Source organism: Dermacentor andersoni, chromosome 4 (genome assembly GCF_023375885.2).
Source record: "Dermacentor andersoni chromosome 4, qqDerAnde1_hic_scaffold, whole genome shotgun sequence".
In the NCBI taxonomy this organism is placed as follows: domain Eukaryota; kingdom Metazoa; phylum Arthropoda; class Arachnida; order Ixodida; family Ixodidae; genus Dermacentor; species Dermacentor andersoni.
The window spans coordinates 111,418,263-111,435,707 of record NC_092817.1 but is presented as its reverse complement, the minus strand read 5'-3'; the positions used below and the strand labels follow the sequence as shown (position 1 = coordinate 111,435,707).

The 17,445-nt window shown below is 44.0% G+C and overlaps 1 protein-coding gene across 1 annotated transcript; it reads right to left on the bottom strand.

Moving 5' to 3' along the window:
* Positions 1 to 3,261: 3,261 nt before the first annotated feature.
* Positions 3,262 to 17,068, bottom strand: LOC126537398 (acid-sensing ion channel 2-like). Its single transcript, XM_055074234.1, has 4 exons — positions 16,670 to 17,068; positions 15,098 to 15,252; positions 6,588 to 6,691; positions 3,262 to 3,359 (listed from the first exon to the last, which is right to left on the bottom strand). The coding sequence occupies exons 1-4, from the start codon at positions 17,066 to 17,068 to the stop codon at positions 3,262 to 3,264; spliced, it is 756 nt and encodes a 251-aa protein (XP_054930209.1).
* Between the last annotated feature and the right edge of the window lie 377 nt (positions 17,069 to 17,445).

Here is a 17,445-nt window from a genome sequence, read left to right as displayed (position 1 = left end):
CGGAGCCCTCATGCGATGTCAAGCATAAGGGGGTTGAGATGACCGAGCATCGTTAAACACGACGAAGCAGACGATAAAGTGAATGAAGCTACAAGATCGAAAAGGACGCATTTTGAGCCAGGAGGTGCGGGATTACTACGTCCACGTGCTTACCTCTCGGGTGTAGGCGCCGTACATGCTGTCCATGTGGACCAACAGGGGATGGGGCCAAGAAGAGCGACAGGGGTTGGCGTACGGTTCCGGTAGCCCCGTTTGCGCCAGCTGCGACCGCGCAGGCCTCATTTGAGAAACAAACAGTTCTTAATGCAGTTTCTGCATTTGACGTTTCCCTAGTCAGGTGCTGACCAATAAGGCAGTGGAAAACAAGCGGTTAGTGGACGTCCCTCGGATGTATGAGAACGATGTCTGAACAATTTCTGAGGACGCCCCTCAGACATCGTTCTTTTATCTCGTTCGGATATTTTTGTCACCAAACTCACCTCCCTAACTTACTGCTTTGATTTGGGTCTGCGTAGCGTGTGAAAGTGAAAATTTGGATATTGTGATTAAAAAAAAAAAGAAAAGACCTGACTGCCACGGTGCGCGACGCCCACCAGCATACGAACACTCTTGCATGTGTGCTTACAACTCACCGCGAGACGGGCATTCACTGCAACGAGGGAAGAGTGGGACATTCATACGCCTGTAAGGCGCGTCGTAGTTAAATGGACAAATGGATCTCGGAGGCATTGAAGATGGCGTTTAATTGGCCGCCGACTCCGCTAGCGCAAAACACTTCCACAGAAAAAACAAATCCTACGGTAAAGAAATTGGCGCAAAGATATTTGCAAAGAAAAAACGGCATTGTTAAACGTAAGATGTTCTCCGGGCCTCCTAGATAAATGATGTGGCTTTGGATCTCTTCCCCTTCAGACGTGTCTTTAAATTGCTGGCAGCATAACAGCCAGGATGTATAGTTACGGTTGCTGCCCATGTGGCGCCTTTCTCACGGCGCTAAGAGTGACGCCAAACACGCTTTTCAATAATACTTTTCAATAATGTCATAACTCTGCTGGTTCATGAAGTGGAAGGTATTGAACAAGCGTGCCCGTACATAACCACTGCAACGTCCACTATTTCTCCTTAGCGTTCATGGGCGTAATATGTTATGTATCAGAAAATACCCTTCATGTTACACCGAGAGAAGTACTGTATGTCATCTACAAAGGAGTAAGAACATTACTTTTCTAGTAGCATCTAGCTTGAGCATCGCGCGTTAACAGTGTAGGTGCGTTTCTGCCGCACAACGTGTCAGCTGCGAGTTTTTTTCACCCGTCTTGTGCTGTGGCCGTCGGAGTTGAGGCGTCGTAACAAGAAGGCGACAGAACACACCACATCGATCTACGGATTCACTCCGCGTTCCACTAATGAATTAAGCGCTGCTTTCAGATACAGAGATTTGACGGAGCTCCAAGCTCCGGGTTCTAATCTTGTGTGCAGCAGCTTACGTGGTACGCGTGGGATGTCAAGCTTTTTCTTCTCTTAGTGCCCGTGGTGCGTGCTTCGTGCTTGTGGAACCAAGTAAGAATATTTTCCGCGACTTGCAAGCTAAGCGTAAAAGGAAACAAATGCGAGTTGTGGAGGCGACGTTACCAAATTGAGGCCGACGTACGTAGTGTAGCCCGGAGAAAGGTAGACGCCATCGCTGCACACTGAGAACCTGCATCAAGAGTGTTAAGTGCAGTGCATGCATCTGTGTCGATGCTCACTGGCCGTCAACTAAACTAGACTTATATCCTTAAGATTTGCACACAGTAGGCCGCATGCACGAACTGAAAAATTTATCCAAAAATATTTATTGTTCTGCGCTCTTCCCGTGGTCTAAGTTATCGCCTTCAGTATATTGTTCTGTACTATATAACCTTCGTGCTGTCAGCGCATTTTTTAAAACCGAAAGGCAGCATCTCTCAGTTTAATTTACTGCGCAAAAATAATATATGTTGTTTTGGCAAACAAAGTATGTTACGATACTGTGTTTTATAACAACAATAGAATAAGTTTAGTGCCTATTACCACAGAGCGGAAAGCATTAGGCCTGACGTTGCATATGCTTTGTGACGCTTCACCTCAGAGCGCGTGTTACTTGTGTGGAATAGAGGAGACATCTAAAAAAAAAAAAGAAGTGAAAATGAACCGCTGATAATAATCGGTGTTTAGGGATGTAGTAGGCGATATGGACAAATTCATACCAAAGACAACCATGACATATCGTTATCCCAACACTTCATGTTAAAGTACGCGGTCTGTTTCCAGTTCCTGAACGTTGTAGCTATTCTATTGGTTAGCCGACGAATACCGTGTTTATTTTTTTATTATTGCGATTATTTACATCAGTGCTTTCTCGTATACACGCCGTTTTGGCACTGAAAAAGCTCTCGAAATTTACAAGATTGAGTATTCGGTTCATCTTAGAATGCAAAGTTTGCCTTTCTGTACCGATAAACGATTAGCTAGGCCCGAGGGAGCGCAATCAAAATTCGCGACCTTATAAAGAGCTGGTAAGAGGGGTCCAAGCTGCTGACGCCATCCCTTTTTGGTAATGGTGGTGGTAACAACTTTATTGAAGATCCGGCTAATTCGTGGCCTGGGCCTAAGCCACCCCGAGGAGTACCGGAGATCCTGGCTCCTCGCCGCCTCACGGGCTTGCTGGATGGACCGTAGTTGATCTTGGAGGCTTGAGCTGCGCGGCGTGATCATCCACCATGCCGCAGCCTCATATGGGGAGACTGCATTTTCTCTGCATATAACCTCACATTCCCAGAGAGTGTGCCTAAGAGATGCGTGAGCCCTGCTGCATAGTTTGCAGTTACCGTCTGAATCGATGTCTGGACGACATGGACGGGGTTGGGGAAGGTCTTGGTTTGTAACTGCCTCCAGTCTACCGCCTGGGCCCTGCCGAGTTTGGGGTTAGGGGGTGGATAAACACGCCTGGAGTTTTGACAAAAATTTGTAATGTCACAGCACCTTGTCATTCTGTCTCTCTCTGTCTATGCCTCCGTTGGATTTCCAACCCCCAGAGAGGATCCTTCTACGCGAGCGCGGAATGTGAGACCTCGCGCTACGCGGTGGACCTCCTCGTTAAGTTAATAGTGTTCTTTTTTTTTGCTTAACAAATTTTCTCTCGCTACCTCTTACGCAGGCGTACTTTACTAATAGTTCCCATTTAAACTATGCGTAATCGGTGCTCCCACACTGACGCATTCGATGTCGCCCCCATCACGCTCATCTGGTGCCGTGTGCGTGGACCATAACGATGTAGCCCGCCTGGTAGGAAGTGGGCAGGTACTCATCCAGTTCCGGATTAAGCGTCAGCACTAACCCTGCGTGAAACCGGAAAGTGGCACTGTAAAAAAAAAAAAAAAAGAGGAATTTCATCGTGGCAGTAAGCCCCGTTAGCGCTGTAGTGACGAAAACGATTACATAATGGGCAACAAGATTTGAGACCGCGCTAGTCGGTGTGCAAAGTGGACTGCCAAGCCATTTGCTGTACATATGTTGGCAACATGCTCACGGTCTGGTCAGTTCACTTCGGGACAGCCTTCCTCCTCCTAGGTGAATGATTCCAAAGGGCGACGTTAAAACTATATCACCGCGCACATACGTTCAAAAGAACAGACTGGTGAGCTGGTTGGCACTGCATACCTTGAGGTAGAGCGCCAAAAGGGCTCGCAGAAGAACAGAGGAGACGAAGACACCGCGCTAATTTGCACATGGTCACTATATATATATATATATATATATATATATATATATATATATATATATATATATATGCCGTTGTACAACAGGAAGAAAATGAAGTTACCAAACCACGGTCGCAATATGGATTACTTTTTTCGCCATCATCATCACTCATAGGCTGCTATCGCGATAGGGACTAGATTTCTTTTCTCGACAGTGAAATTGATGGGCAGCATACAGAATTATTGCTTCAATTCATTTCGAACGCCTCGACAATCTCCCTAGTAACTTGAACCGTGTTTCTGGATATCACTTTCACGCTGTCAAATAAGCGCACACTGTGTGCGGCCAAATGGCCAGTCGTTGCCAGTTTGCTAACATTGTTAGAATGTTCCCGCAAGCGATCACTGAGGCATCTGCCCGTCTGTCCAATATACTCCATGCATGGCACAAGCTGTTCGTGGTGTTTTTTTTTTTCTATTGCAGCCACATGGCGCTGCTGTGCGTACTGTATTGTTTACTTTCGCGCACAAACCAGTAAGTTGCAAAGGGCCGGAGGAAACGACGTCAACGCCAGCTCATTTCGCAGTTTTCTCCAGATTACGTCTGGCCTGGTGCAAATACGACAAGACGATTACTTTTTTGCCTCTGCACGGGTGCGCAGCGGAATTGGTCAAACATTGTCCCGTTTTCTTAGCATGCTCTTAGCCGCAGCCGTGAACAACTGCAAGGGGTAGCCAGTTGCGCTAAGGCGTGAGAAGTGGCTTTCGAAGCTTCTGTGCACAAAATACTGACAGTACTTAACGAGAGTGTTATTAAAACAAAGCTTAATTATGCCTCACTTAACTAGTTTAGAATGGACTGATGCGAATGGTAGGCTGGACTTCTTTTCTTGGGAATCGTAGCACCAACACAGATGATTGTTTAAGAAATGAAGTGTGAGATCTAGAAACCTAATGAATTCGTCAACAGGCTTTTCGTATATCAAAATAAGTGGTTGGAGGCGCCCTCAAAAAAAAAAAAAAAAAAAGAAAGAGAAACTGCAGACGTGTCAGAAGCCAAGCATTCATTGTCATATTGTTGAGCCCCCAAATAATCATAAACATGTATATTTAAATAAATTCCGGACCATTGAGTCCTTCCAAGCGAGTGCGCATACACCTATCATAATGAGCGAAAGGGAGAGGTCGCTTACAAAACGTACGTGGCATGAAGCTGTGTTTTCGTCTCCTCAGTCGTCGTGCATGCCCCTTTGTTCTATACCTCAAGTCAAGCCTATGTTTAGTATATTTATATTAATTTGTCCATACTGTGCACCCTTCGCGGACTTTTAGAGGGCGGGGAATATCATCTCATAAGAAAATCATGAGTTGCGCATGAATAGTTATTCGTAAGTACAGTACAAGCAGTTTGTTAAGCAGTTAGTATAAGACGTATATTTACCGTAATATGCTCAGACTACACTTGCAATTTTCTTTCATAAGAATAAACAAGATCAGCAATTGCAAGCACCTCCGAATTAGGTTTGCTGCAGTCGACAATTGTTTTTAAGAAGAAAGAAAATGTTTAAAGGCACAACCAACCTGTGGAGGAATTAGGCGCAAAAGCGTAATTATTATCTATCCGGAGAGATAGATACCTTGCCAGGTCAAGTCAACGGCAGGACGAATTTCTCTCCCAGCGATCTACATTTCCCCTGTCTTGCGTTGACAGACTTCATTCAGGCGCTTCGTTATAGAGTAACATCCCGATTGAAGTATCACTCTCTCTCTCCTTCCTATACGTGCAAATGCCTCAATATTATTCAACTACTTAATCCCCTGCCCCGCTGAACAGCATTTGCCTTCCCTTGGCATAGAATTCCGTGCGTGTAATGAAATAAGCGCGTATCAGCGATTTAAAAAAAAATTATTATTGGTGACAATTAGTGACAGAATTCGTTTCTTTATTGCCAGCAACACATCTACAATGTAGTTTGCCAGCCCTCGCTATCTTTAGCGTCCCATAGACTTGCTTCACTCTATATGACTTGGCCTACGTCATTTCTGTAGAATAAAATAAAATATTAGCTACATCTGTTTGTTCACTGAAATGTGCTTCCATTCTCATGTCTCTTACATGCTAAGTCGTTCAGGAGGTTTCCTTTTGTTCTTGGGAGTTCATCGGGCTAGTAAACCATTACGTACTGGCACGATGCTCCTTTTGTGCATGGTCGGTGTGTATGCGCGTGTTCGATCGAAAATGTGGGCTCGATTACGAAAGAAAGTGTGACTATACAGATAAAGCTTGCCTCGGATGTACACAATGACGTTATCGCTTCGCACGGTCGGCTCTACCTGATTATGGAATGAGGTTGTTCTTCAGGGGGGCAGTGGCTGAACGATTCATCTGTTCCTATTTATCTTTTATTAATGACATAAAATTCGTGGTTTACTGCCGCCAACATAATTAAAGTGGGCTTTGTCAGCCCCCGCAGTTTATGATATCCCAAGAGGTATTCTCGTTTTGTCAGCCGCCGTAGTTTAGTATATCCCAAGCGGTGTTATAGCGCACCTCGTGCTCTGCATGGAGGATTCCCAGCTCCTCTTCACAGTAAAACTGATCCGTACACAGGAGGGTAGTATACCGGACAAACCTGAATTTACGTGGTCCCGTGTTACTCCTTTGATACGATTACCTTTAGCCAACAATCGGAACTAAGAGTTTTAAAAAATTTCCGTACAATTTAATTTTGCCTAAACTTGCAACAAGTGTAACCGCAGCTTAGGCGCCATTTGCGCGCCAAAACAGATATCGCGCCTGCAGTAAGTGCGAAACAGTGGCACCGGGCAACTGCCGGCTCTCTCTGGACGAACCCGTTTCATTACCGTCATAAGGTGACGACAGGGCGTTGTACTCTAACCGCTCAGCGTGGCCACAACGGAAGCAGAAGCAGTTGCCGTACCAGACGTTGCTGATGTTGCGGAAGAGCCTGCGAAACCCAAGCATCAGACACCACACGCCTCGATTTAGGCCCAGGTGTGCGCAAGATATACAATGTGTGTTCTTTTGACTTCTTAACACACACGCAAAACAGAGCCTGCAAAAGTTACTCGAGTTATGTCATGGATGAATTATCTGTCCGGGCACACATCATATGCAAAGAAAAAAAAAAAGGCAACCTATTTACTAATTGGACTAATTGCATTCCTTAGCTTACTATTTGCCAACTGGCTTTACGGCATATGTTTATGAAGGGAATAATCACAAAAGTCCAGTTCTCTGTTTTTACATTTCAATATGGCCGTGCAGATCGAAACAACTGGCGTCAAATGATTCGTTCAATTTAACTGTTTATGCAAGCGGCAGCGCCGGTACACTAAACCCTTTGTGTCACAAAAGCGTTGTGTTGCAAAAGCCGTGCGTTGCAGTTTCCTCTTGGCACAATCTTATCCGACTGGGGCTGTGTGCAACTCCCGATTGGATGCATTGCAACTTCAGCAGCAGGGCCGAGGCGAACCGCCTTACTGCGCGGTATAGCCAAGCTTCACTTTACGCCATATACTATACGTCACAGAAGGGTAATACTACGAACCGCGCTTCGCGTGGATGCGTGCGTAACCAGGTAAATTGAACGCAAAAGTTGAGGTCAGTTATTTCGATTTCCATGTACATTTAGAAATTTAAAGAACAAGGAGCCAGGGGCCCTATAACGTAAAACTATTCCAATCTGTTTCTATTCCAATCGCCTCACGTCAAATTTGCGTAACCGTTGAACGCAAGCATCGGGAGATGACCCGCAGCGTTGTTCGAACGGCCCAATCAAACGCTCTCCTCGTTTTAGGAGGTCATTTTTGCTTGCTTTCAAAGCTAATGGCATTGCCTACCTTGACTGTCTTTTCTTTTCTTATCTGTTTGCCAACCCATCTTGGAACAGGCGAAGTGGGTTGGCTCGAAAAATGTTTGTCCAATCGCGGAGAATTGATTGCAGAAATGAAATAGCAATAATTACGAATAGATTTAAGTTATAGCGTCCCAGATTGCTACGGCTATTTTCTTCAACTTCCCGTCATATATGTGTTCCGTAGGATGTGTTGCTAGGAAGTTGATCAATTCAATTAGTTTCATAATTGAATGAACTGAATTGTTCTTTATTTGGCCAATGATGTCCACCTGAGCATATAATTAATCTTTAGTGAAGTAATTCCAGTAATTTCTTGTGGACTTTTTTTTTAATTTTCGAAGTAAAAAAAAGAGGCACTGTATACGTGCGTTGCGACTTCATTATTTGCACTCGCCCCCCCCCCCCCCCCCCCCAAGAAAAACCAACAAAGAACTAGACAAAGACATTTATGAAGCCACAATGTGTGAATGCACACATTTTATCCAGACAGACTGTGTCGTTCAATGCCACAGGCTTATAAGAGGTACCTCAAACACAAAAGTGTGTAATGCTTATAGTGCGCGTAACAGTTTCTACCTCCTGGACATTCTGAAGATTCAGTATTCTGTATTTGGCGCGATATTGCTCTTCCTGCGTGTAGTTGTAGTTAACGTGTAGTTGTAGTGTAGTTAACGCCGTTCTAGTCCCAGAAATAGAATTGACCTCAACTTTGAGAAGTATTACGCCTCTGCTCCTGCTCCCGATAATAACATGAACACTATTTGAAGAACAAAGCCATAAAAATGCAAAGCACTCAAGAACGAGTTCCCGTGAATGCTTCACAAGTCGTGACAGAAAAACTACAAGTTCACAATTCAAGTTCGCAAGCTATAGCTCAAACCCAATAGAGACCAGGTGAGCAGGAAAGCAAGAAAAGAAAAAGCACAGACACCACTACAATATGCCGCACGCCATAATATAAGAACATACAATGAACAATTACGTATAGTGTCGCGTCTTTGGAATCTATGTCACCACAAGTGTAGCATACGCCGATGCGCATGTCTCAATAAGTGTACGTAAGAGTCATAAAACGTCCTACATCTTTCAAACTATTTTAAAATCTCAGCGCTGTTGTCTGTTCCTTTCTCACGTCCTGGTTAATTTTATAAAGTAATATCTCCAACAATTTTCCGTGATTCCCGTTTCCTCAATGAACACTTCAAATGCACGCACTACGCGTGCTTGAGGTGCTTCAAGTTGGCTATGCGCCCAAGTATTTCTCCAATGACAGTGGTCGTCTACCAAGAGTATGCAGTTTTATTGACCGATTTTTACGAGAGGCTTAGTAGCTGCTACAGCGTAATGTCCTATATATTCATCGGATTCTTCACGGGAACAAATTGAGATATTAGCCTTTCCCAAACTATATAAGAAGTACGTCATGTAGGCTGTGCCAGGTCGTATTTTATGTAATATTGATTCTATAGCGCGGCGGAATTGTGCGGTACAAGGAACTTCATAGGGGGGATCTTTGCTGAAAAACCTTGAACATTGAGCCCCATTACTAAACTATGTCTCTCTTCTAATTCGGGTGCGAATGTTGTTAACAGCGAAAGGAGCATTCCTCTTTCACGCAGAAAAGAAGCGAAATTTAATCTTTTTTACGCGCTCTGCATGCTAAGCATCTACAGCATAATAATTCCACTAGGACTTAGTGCCCACTGGTGTATAATGTTATACTGTTTCGCTTTTGCAATCGTGTATGCCATTTATTGAATTAGCAGTGAGAAAGGTGGAAACTCAGTATACTGATCTCATGGGCGACTTCAATGCAAAAGTAGAAGAAAAGCAGGCTAAGGAGCAAACATTTGGCAAATACGGCGTTGATTCTAGAAATATCAGAGAAGCGATGTTGGTAGAATTTGCGGAAAAGGAATAGACTCCGAATAGTGAATAACTTCATCAGGAAACGCAGTAACAAAAAGTGGACCTGGAAAAATCCTAATGGAGAAACAAGAAATGAAATAGATTGCATACTCTCTGCCATTACCAACATAGTGAAGGATGTAGAAGTGTTAGCTAGGGTAAAGAGTAAGGACCATCGGATAGTTAAGTCTAGCATGTCTCTCAACCTGAAGAGAGTAAGAGCAAAATTGGTCGAGAAGAAACTACAGGCCAATCTAGATGCAGTAAACATCAATGCAGACGAATTGAGGCTGGCGCTGACAAACAAATATGCAGCTTTAGAGCAGTAAGATGAAGATAACACAAAGGTAATGAATGAAACCGTAACTAGGCTGATTTCATAAGCAGCGATTGAAGTAGGAGGTAACGCACCGAGGCAACCAGTAGGTAAGCTTTCCCAAGTAACAAAGGACCTAATAAAGAAACGACAATGCATGAAAGAGTAACTCAAGAGGTCAGATAGAATTCGCTGAACGGTCAAAGCTGATAAACAAGAAGAAAATAAGCGATATTCGTAATTATAACGTCGGAACGATTGAGAAAGCAGTAAAAGATGACCGTAGCATGAAATCAGCGAGAAGAAAACTTGGCATAGAACAGGGCAAGATGTACGCAGTGAAAGATAATCAGGGTAATGTCATCGGCAATTTCGATGGTATAGTAAAAACAGCAGAGTAATTCTATACTGATCTCTACTGTATCCAGAGCAGCCACGCAACCTTCACTGGAAATAGTGACGAACAGCATACAGAGGCTCCTTCTATAACTATCTGTGAAGTTAGAAGGGCTTTGCAAGATATGAGCCGGGGAAAAGTGGCAGGAGAAGATGGAGTAACAGTCGATTTACTCAAACATGGAGGACGTATAATGCTTCAATAACTTGGAGCCCTTCATATACAACGCCTCACGACTTCAAGTATATCAGAGAGTTGGAGGAATGCCAACATTATACTAATTCATAAGAAGTAGGCATTAATGAATTGAAGACTAGTAGGCCCATTAGCTTGCTTTCAACAATGTACAAAATGTTCACCAAGAAAATTTCCAATAAGATCAGGGGAACACCATCAACCAATAGAAAAAAGCTGGCTTCAGGCAGGGATGTTGACATGTGGACTTGTTTATCAGTTTCGGGTGAGCGCTTTTCACCGTCTAACAAATGTTATTGCTCAACTTTCTGGAAGAGACGCGGGCACTACCAATTACCGTATAACCTTCGATGACTCGTGTATAAAAGCCGACGCGCTTGGCCATTCTCTATAGCTTGTTCGGCCGATCAAATTTTCGCCGATCGACGACTGTGTTCGTCGCTGTCGCCGTTCTTTGAGTGCAGCCTACAAGTTCGCCCAATAAAACGCTAGTTTCATCATTCCCAGCTTTGCTGCTTCACCATCACTGCTACGTGACAATATTCCACAATGGATCACGTCCATGTCATCAGTCAGGTAATCGAGGAATCTGCGGAGTACAATCAAACTCTTTATATGGCTTTCATAGATTATGAAAAAGCATTTGATTCAGTAGAGCTACCAGCAGTCACAGAGGAATTGCGTAATCAAAGATTACGGGAGGCATGCATGAATATCTGGGGAGACATCTTCAAAGATACCACAGCTACCTTGGTTCTCCACAAGAAATGTAGAAAATTACTTATCAAGAATGGGGTCAGGCAAGGAAGCACAATCTCTCCAATGATAGTGACTGCATGCTTAGAGGAAGTATTCAAGCTGTTAGACTGGGAAGGTTTAGGAGTGAGGATCAACGGCGAATATCTCAACAACCTTCGGTTTGCAGATGACATTGTCCTGTTCGGCAACAGTGGGAACGAATTACAACAAACGACTGAGAACCTAGTTAGAAAGTATAAGTCTGGGGTTGAGGATTGATATGCAGAAGACAAAGATAACGTTCAAGAGCCTCACAAGTGAAGAAGAATTCATGATTGCCCGTCAGCCCCCAGAGTCTGTACCGGAGTACGTTTATCTAGGTCAATTACTCACAGAAGACCCTGGTCACAGGACGGAAATTTACAGGATAAAAATTAGTTAGAGTGAATATGGCAGGCATTACCAAATCCTGACTGAGATTTTACGAGTTTCGTTGAAAAGAAAAGTGTACAATGATCGCAATCTACCTGTGCTAACATATGGGGCAGATACTTAAAGGCTAAAAAAAAAAAAAAAAAAAAAACAACAACTCGAGAATAAGTTAAGGACCGCGCAAAGAGCGATGGAGCGAAAATTGCTAAGCGTAACGTTAAGAGACAGGAAGAGAGCGGCGTCGATCAGAGAGCAAACGGGGATAGGCCGACATTATAGTTGACATTAAAGAAAAAAAAATGAAGCTGGGCGGGCCATTTATAGTGTATAGGGCAGAAAACCGGTGGACCATTAGAACTGCAACATTTGTGCCAAGGGAAAGGAAGCGCAGCCGAGCATAGCACAAAATTAAGTGCGGTGATGAAATGAGGAAATTTGCAGGCGCAAGTCGGAATTGGCTAGCGCTACACAGGGATAATATTAGATCTCTGGAAAAGACTTTCCTCCTAAGTGCACATAAAAATAGGTCGATGATGATGAAGCCTCTTATATTTCATGTACCAAAACATAATTAGCTGCACAAAAGTGGATGTCTCTTGTGAAGAGTAATGATGCTTGAGAACCAGCTAAATCTACTCATTGGCGGCGTTGTGCTGTGAACCCATAAATTTCATTGCAAGGAGGATTGCGTAAAGTTCTGCAGGGGTTCATGGAATACTGCGAAATAATTTGTACGTATGCTACTGTTCGCCGTAAGGTGGAATGAAAAACGCTGGGGTAGATTTTTGATAAATACATTGTCTGTCTGTGTATACCGAAAGGCGGTCTTGCTGCTCAGTGTAAACATGTGACGGTGTTAGATATCTCCCTTCTATTACCGGCAACTTGAATTTAAAAGCAATTCCTGGTACTGAAGAGAAAACATTTTGAATTTAGAGAACTCGAGGAGTACGCCAGAAGTGTACCTGCCGTTACTGCTGTGCGGGAATAACGTTTCTACATTCTGCTATAATTTCGTGCACCTTCGCCTCACCTTGGTTGTTAAGCGCGTCGTAATAGGGATTGGTTGGCGTGCTGAATGGTTATTTTACGAAAATATCGAAAGTACATCTGCGCAAAGTCAGTGCCTGGGAAGAAGGCTAGCGAAACTCAGCAACAACCACAGGATGGACGGATTTTGTAATCCGTAATCTAAATCCGCAATCCAAATACGTAATTGACGGACTTTGTAATCCGTAATGTAATCAGGAATTTTTCTGATAACTTAATCTTATTAAACGACTCTTTTAGTCAGATCGTTTCTTAAATTGACTCTGTAACTAACCTAAACAAAGATTTTGTCAGAAAAAATTTAGGGAGCTTTTAATGAGCTACTTCCTAAGTTACATAACTGAGATTATCCAGTTATATTTCCAGTGATGGTCGATATATCTTAGGTTACTAAACTTGTCGGCAAACTCTATTACCATTAACACTGACTTCTTGAACAGCACTTCCACCGACAATTGTATTACACCGACCAAATTTTTCAGCAGTCACTTACTGACGTTCTGTATAATCAATGGAAGGTTGGAAAGGTGGTAACCCTTCGCAAATCTCGTATAACAAAAATTTATCATCTAACTACTGCCTCATTTCGCTTCCAAGCACATATCGCAAACCGTTAGAACACATTGTATCCAAAAGCCTTGTCCATTTTCTTGAAGATAATTCATTTTTTCCGCTTGCACAACATGGCTTCAGGAAATCATACTCATGTGGCATTGAACACTTATCCTTTAATGATAACTTGCATCGCACTCTTGATAGTTCATCATGCAATGACTGTATTTTTTTAGGTTTCTTAAAAGCATTCGATAAAGTGTATCACATACTTTCAATTCACAAACTAAGCCAGTCTGATATTGACACCAACCTTTAAATTGAATCGAATGGTTCCGGAATAATCACTCGCAATACGTTACTGTTAACGGCTACAATTCCCCGATGTGCACTGTGGACTCAGGTGTGCCCCAAGGGTCAGTTCTGTACCCTTATGAGCGACCTTCTCTCACAAGTACCTTGTGTGAACATTAATCTATCTGCTGATGATTGTGTTATCCTAGGAGAAATTACTAGCCACTTTTGCACTAGTTGTCTTCAACCTAGACTAGATATGATATTTAAGTGGTGCAGCCTATGAATAATGGAATTAAATATTGACCAAATATAAAGTTATATGCGTATTTAGGACACCTAGCACCGCCCACGTGTACTATATCTAAACAACATTTCCCTTCAAACAGGTTAACTTGTACACGTACTTAGGAATTCATATCACAATCAGCGTTACCTGGGCAACCCACACTAACAATATAGCGAGTAATGCTAACCGCGCTCTTGGTCACATAAGGTAAAACTTTTTAATGCTCCAGACTCTTTAAAGCTGTTGCTTTATAAAACATTAGTACGCCCGAAATTAGAAAATGCTGCATCATGACTCTGCTCGTTTTGTTCTCACAAGTTATGACAGAAGTGCCAGCGTAACAGCTACGAAGCTGTTACGCTTTCTCTTCCATCCCTCGCCACTCATTGTAAAGTGACCCGTTTTAGCATGATTTCGTATACTTTTTCATCATGCTGCATTGCATGATGCATATTAGCTGCGAAAGACGACAGCAGACGACACAATCGTAGTGTCGCTTGTGTCGTGTGCTGTCTATAGTGTCGCTTTGCGCTTGTGTCGTATGTTGTTTCGTAGTCCCTGTTTAGTTGCGCAGCTAATATGAATCAATACCAACTCGACCAGCTGTCAGTAATACTGCGTGATGTAATTTTTGTAGTGCATGCTACGTATCCCAACGCAGCGATCACCCTTATAATGCTCATGTCCCTTCTCCCAGCAAAAATATACTTTACCAGCCAGTCATACCTCGGACGTCACTAGAGTGGGACCACCTTCCCGCAAACTTTGTTTCCAACAGCGATAATTACTCTTTTTGTGATGCCTTAGCCATCATTATTTACCTGAAAGTGGTTTCATGCATTGGTATATGTCATATTTTACGAGTACTTTCCTTTGTTCTTCTACCCATCGCGTTTCAGCCAAATTATTATGTATATCAACGGGCAGCCCTTATTTTGTATGTTTTTTTGTAATTTCTGTGATCTGCTCTGTAACCCACTCCCCACTGTAACATATTTAAGGAACCTGACGGTATGATATAATAAATAAGTAAATAAATAAATAAATAAATAAATAAATAAATAAATAAGTAAATTTGTAAGAGACGTAAACCTAAAGCTCGAGGAACAGAAGGGCCTCCTGGATCAAGCTCGGCAGGTCGCGGGAGCCACTGGAGTCTTGGAATAGGGACTCACCCTGCACCGCTCCCTTCGGCCATTTTTTCCCTCATCAATAAAATGTTCATTCCTACTCCTCCTCATAAAGCTATCGACAATGCGCAATGCATGCTATTGCAGTATTGTGGAATAGAAAGCCAGTCTTTTCTTTCCATGGTAGGCTCACGTCTCGTCTCTGCAGTCCTGGTCGTGGTAGGTGCAATCCATGAAGACGTCGCCAAACAGGTGACCGAGGGTCCTTAGCCACGTGCGGTTTGACGCCTTGCGCTGCGCAATCCAGTCCGATATGTAGTGCTGCAGCCGCAGGTCGTCTGCATTGGCCTGCACAGAGACGAAGGAAACATTGGTACGGTTCGCCTTTGCGATGCCCGTTCGAGCCGCCCGGCCGAAAACGGTGCCCAGTTGTTCAAGCTGTCGCTAGGATAACGATGACATTTGGGCCATCAGAGACGCCGAGAAGCCCAGCCAACGCAAAAGGTGAAATAGCTTGGCCGCTCGCATCGCCTCCGTTTGTGCCTCCCACATGCGACACCATCTCCCCATCTCTCGGGCTCACGCTGACGGCGCTAGGGGTGACGCGCCTGGCAAAGTCTACCAAGCACTGACAATCTATTCCCTCCCTCAAGAGTTTCTTTCCGGGGCTCCTCGCTAGGAGGCCCTGCCTTCGTTCTTCGTTACGAGCAGCTTGTCGAGCTGGCGGCTCATGACGTACAGCAGTGTAGTTAAACGCCTTGTTTGTTACGCCGCCTCATCTCTGCCTGGGCCCTCTCCGCTGTTCGACGTGGTCAAGCTCCCGATAGTTGAACCAGCGACACCCTTGGTGATTCGAGGTTCCGTTTGCAACAACATGCTACCTCGTAACTTACTTCTGGTTCGTGGCATCATGCTATCGTTCGGCAGCTTACCTCTTCCGAAGCGACATGCAGCCAAACCTCGATTTAAGGAAGCCAATCGGAGCCGTAAGTTATTTAGTTAAATAGAAAGCAGTACCTAAACTTAAAACATTTACGCGAATTGCGTTGTGTTTATTCAAGAGCGAGAAAATAAAAGTTATTATTGTCTGCGTAGCACTTATCGTAGACAGCGAGCGCCAGTTCAGCGCGTATTCTCGCAACAAACCTTCTTAGCAGGTCAATAGGGTCCCTCAGAAGAGCTGAAACTCAGCACACACACACACACACACACACACACACACACACACACACACACACACACACACACACACACACACACACACACACACACACACACACACACACACATATATATATATATATATATATATATATATATATATATATATATATATATATATATATATATATATATATATATATATATATATATATATATATATATATATATATATATATTGACGTGTCTATATTCCTCCCGGAACTTAGTTCGGGTGATACGTTGAGTTCACTTCGTTGCCTCCTCGAGGTTTTCAATGCACCAGACTTGATCAATATGTGTTAAGGAAAAGCAATTCGAGATATCTGGCTTTTAGAATCAAAATTTGACTGTATGCGTGACTTCCACTTTAAATACAAGCTAGTGCCCAATCGCTACCCTCTGGTGGTCTTCTGATGTTGCTGCATTGAAAATATTGGGTTTAGTTGGTTGGCTGGCTCAAAGTGATGTGGCGCAACCGACCTACCGACCAACCAACTGACCGATCGAGCAAGCAACGGTCCAAATAGTCAATCAACCAATTAGTTTGGTTTCTCATGCCTACTTCTTGAAAACTCTGTGTTTTGCCGCAGAGACGCTCCTCCAGCTCCGAGTTCATCCCTCGCTCCGTGGCATCGAGGGCGCACAGCTTGGACCTTCGCAGCGGGTTGACGTTGCACACGGTGACGTCGGGCATCTCGAAGGACTCGTTGGTGTTGTACTCGAAGGCGACGGCCACGCTGTACGTGAAGTACTCGCGCAGGATGGCGGACGTCTCGGTGGTGCTGTAGTACACCAGCGTCAGGAGCGCGACAGTCCAGAGCAGGCGGCGCACGCCTCCTCCCTCCACGAGCGCTTGTGAGCCGGGCAGGCCGGAGTCCAGCGCCAGCTGACCGTAGACTTGCCCGCACGTGCTCCACACGTTGTTGCGGCTGGCGTCACCACCGCGTGCAAGTGAGGTCATTTCGTCTGCAGTCAAGTGCAAAAGGCGCCGTGGCAAGTGACAGACGCACACCTACTGGCTCGTTATTCGCGAACTGCCTCCGAATGAGGGACTAGGGGGGGAGTGGCTGCTGTGGCAAAGACCCAAGTACGTTCCGGCATAAAACAGTGTGTTCAGCGCCTTAAACAATAAATCGACCGGGACGAAGAAACAACGAAGGCAACACGATGCCAACGTTTTCATTACTATCGTTGGTGTGCAGCTCTCTTGTTTTTCCGTATATTCATACCAGAACTATTACAGAGTATCTACCAACAGGGAAAACCGAGAATTCTCAGGGATATTGAATAGTCTGGAAATGCTCAGGGAAAACTCAGGAAATTTGTGCTTGTATCAGG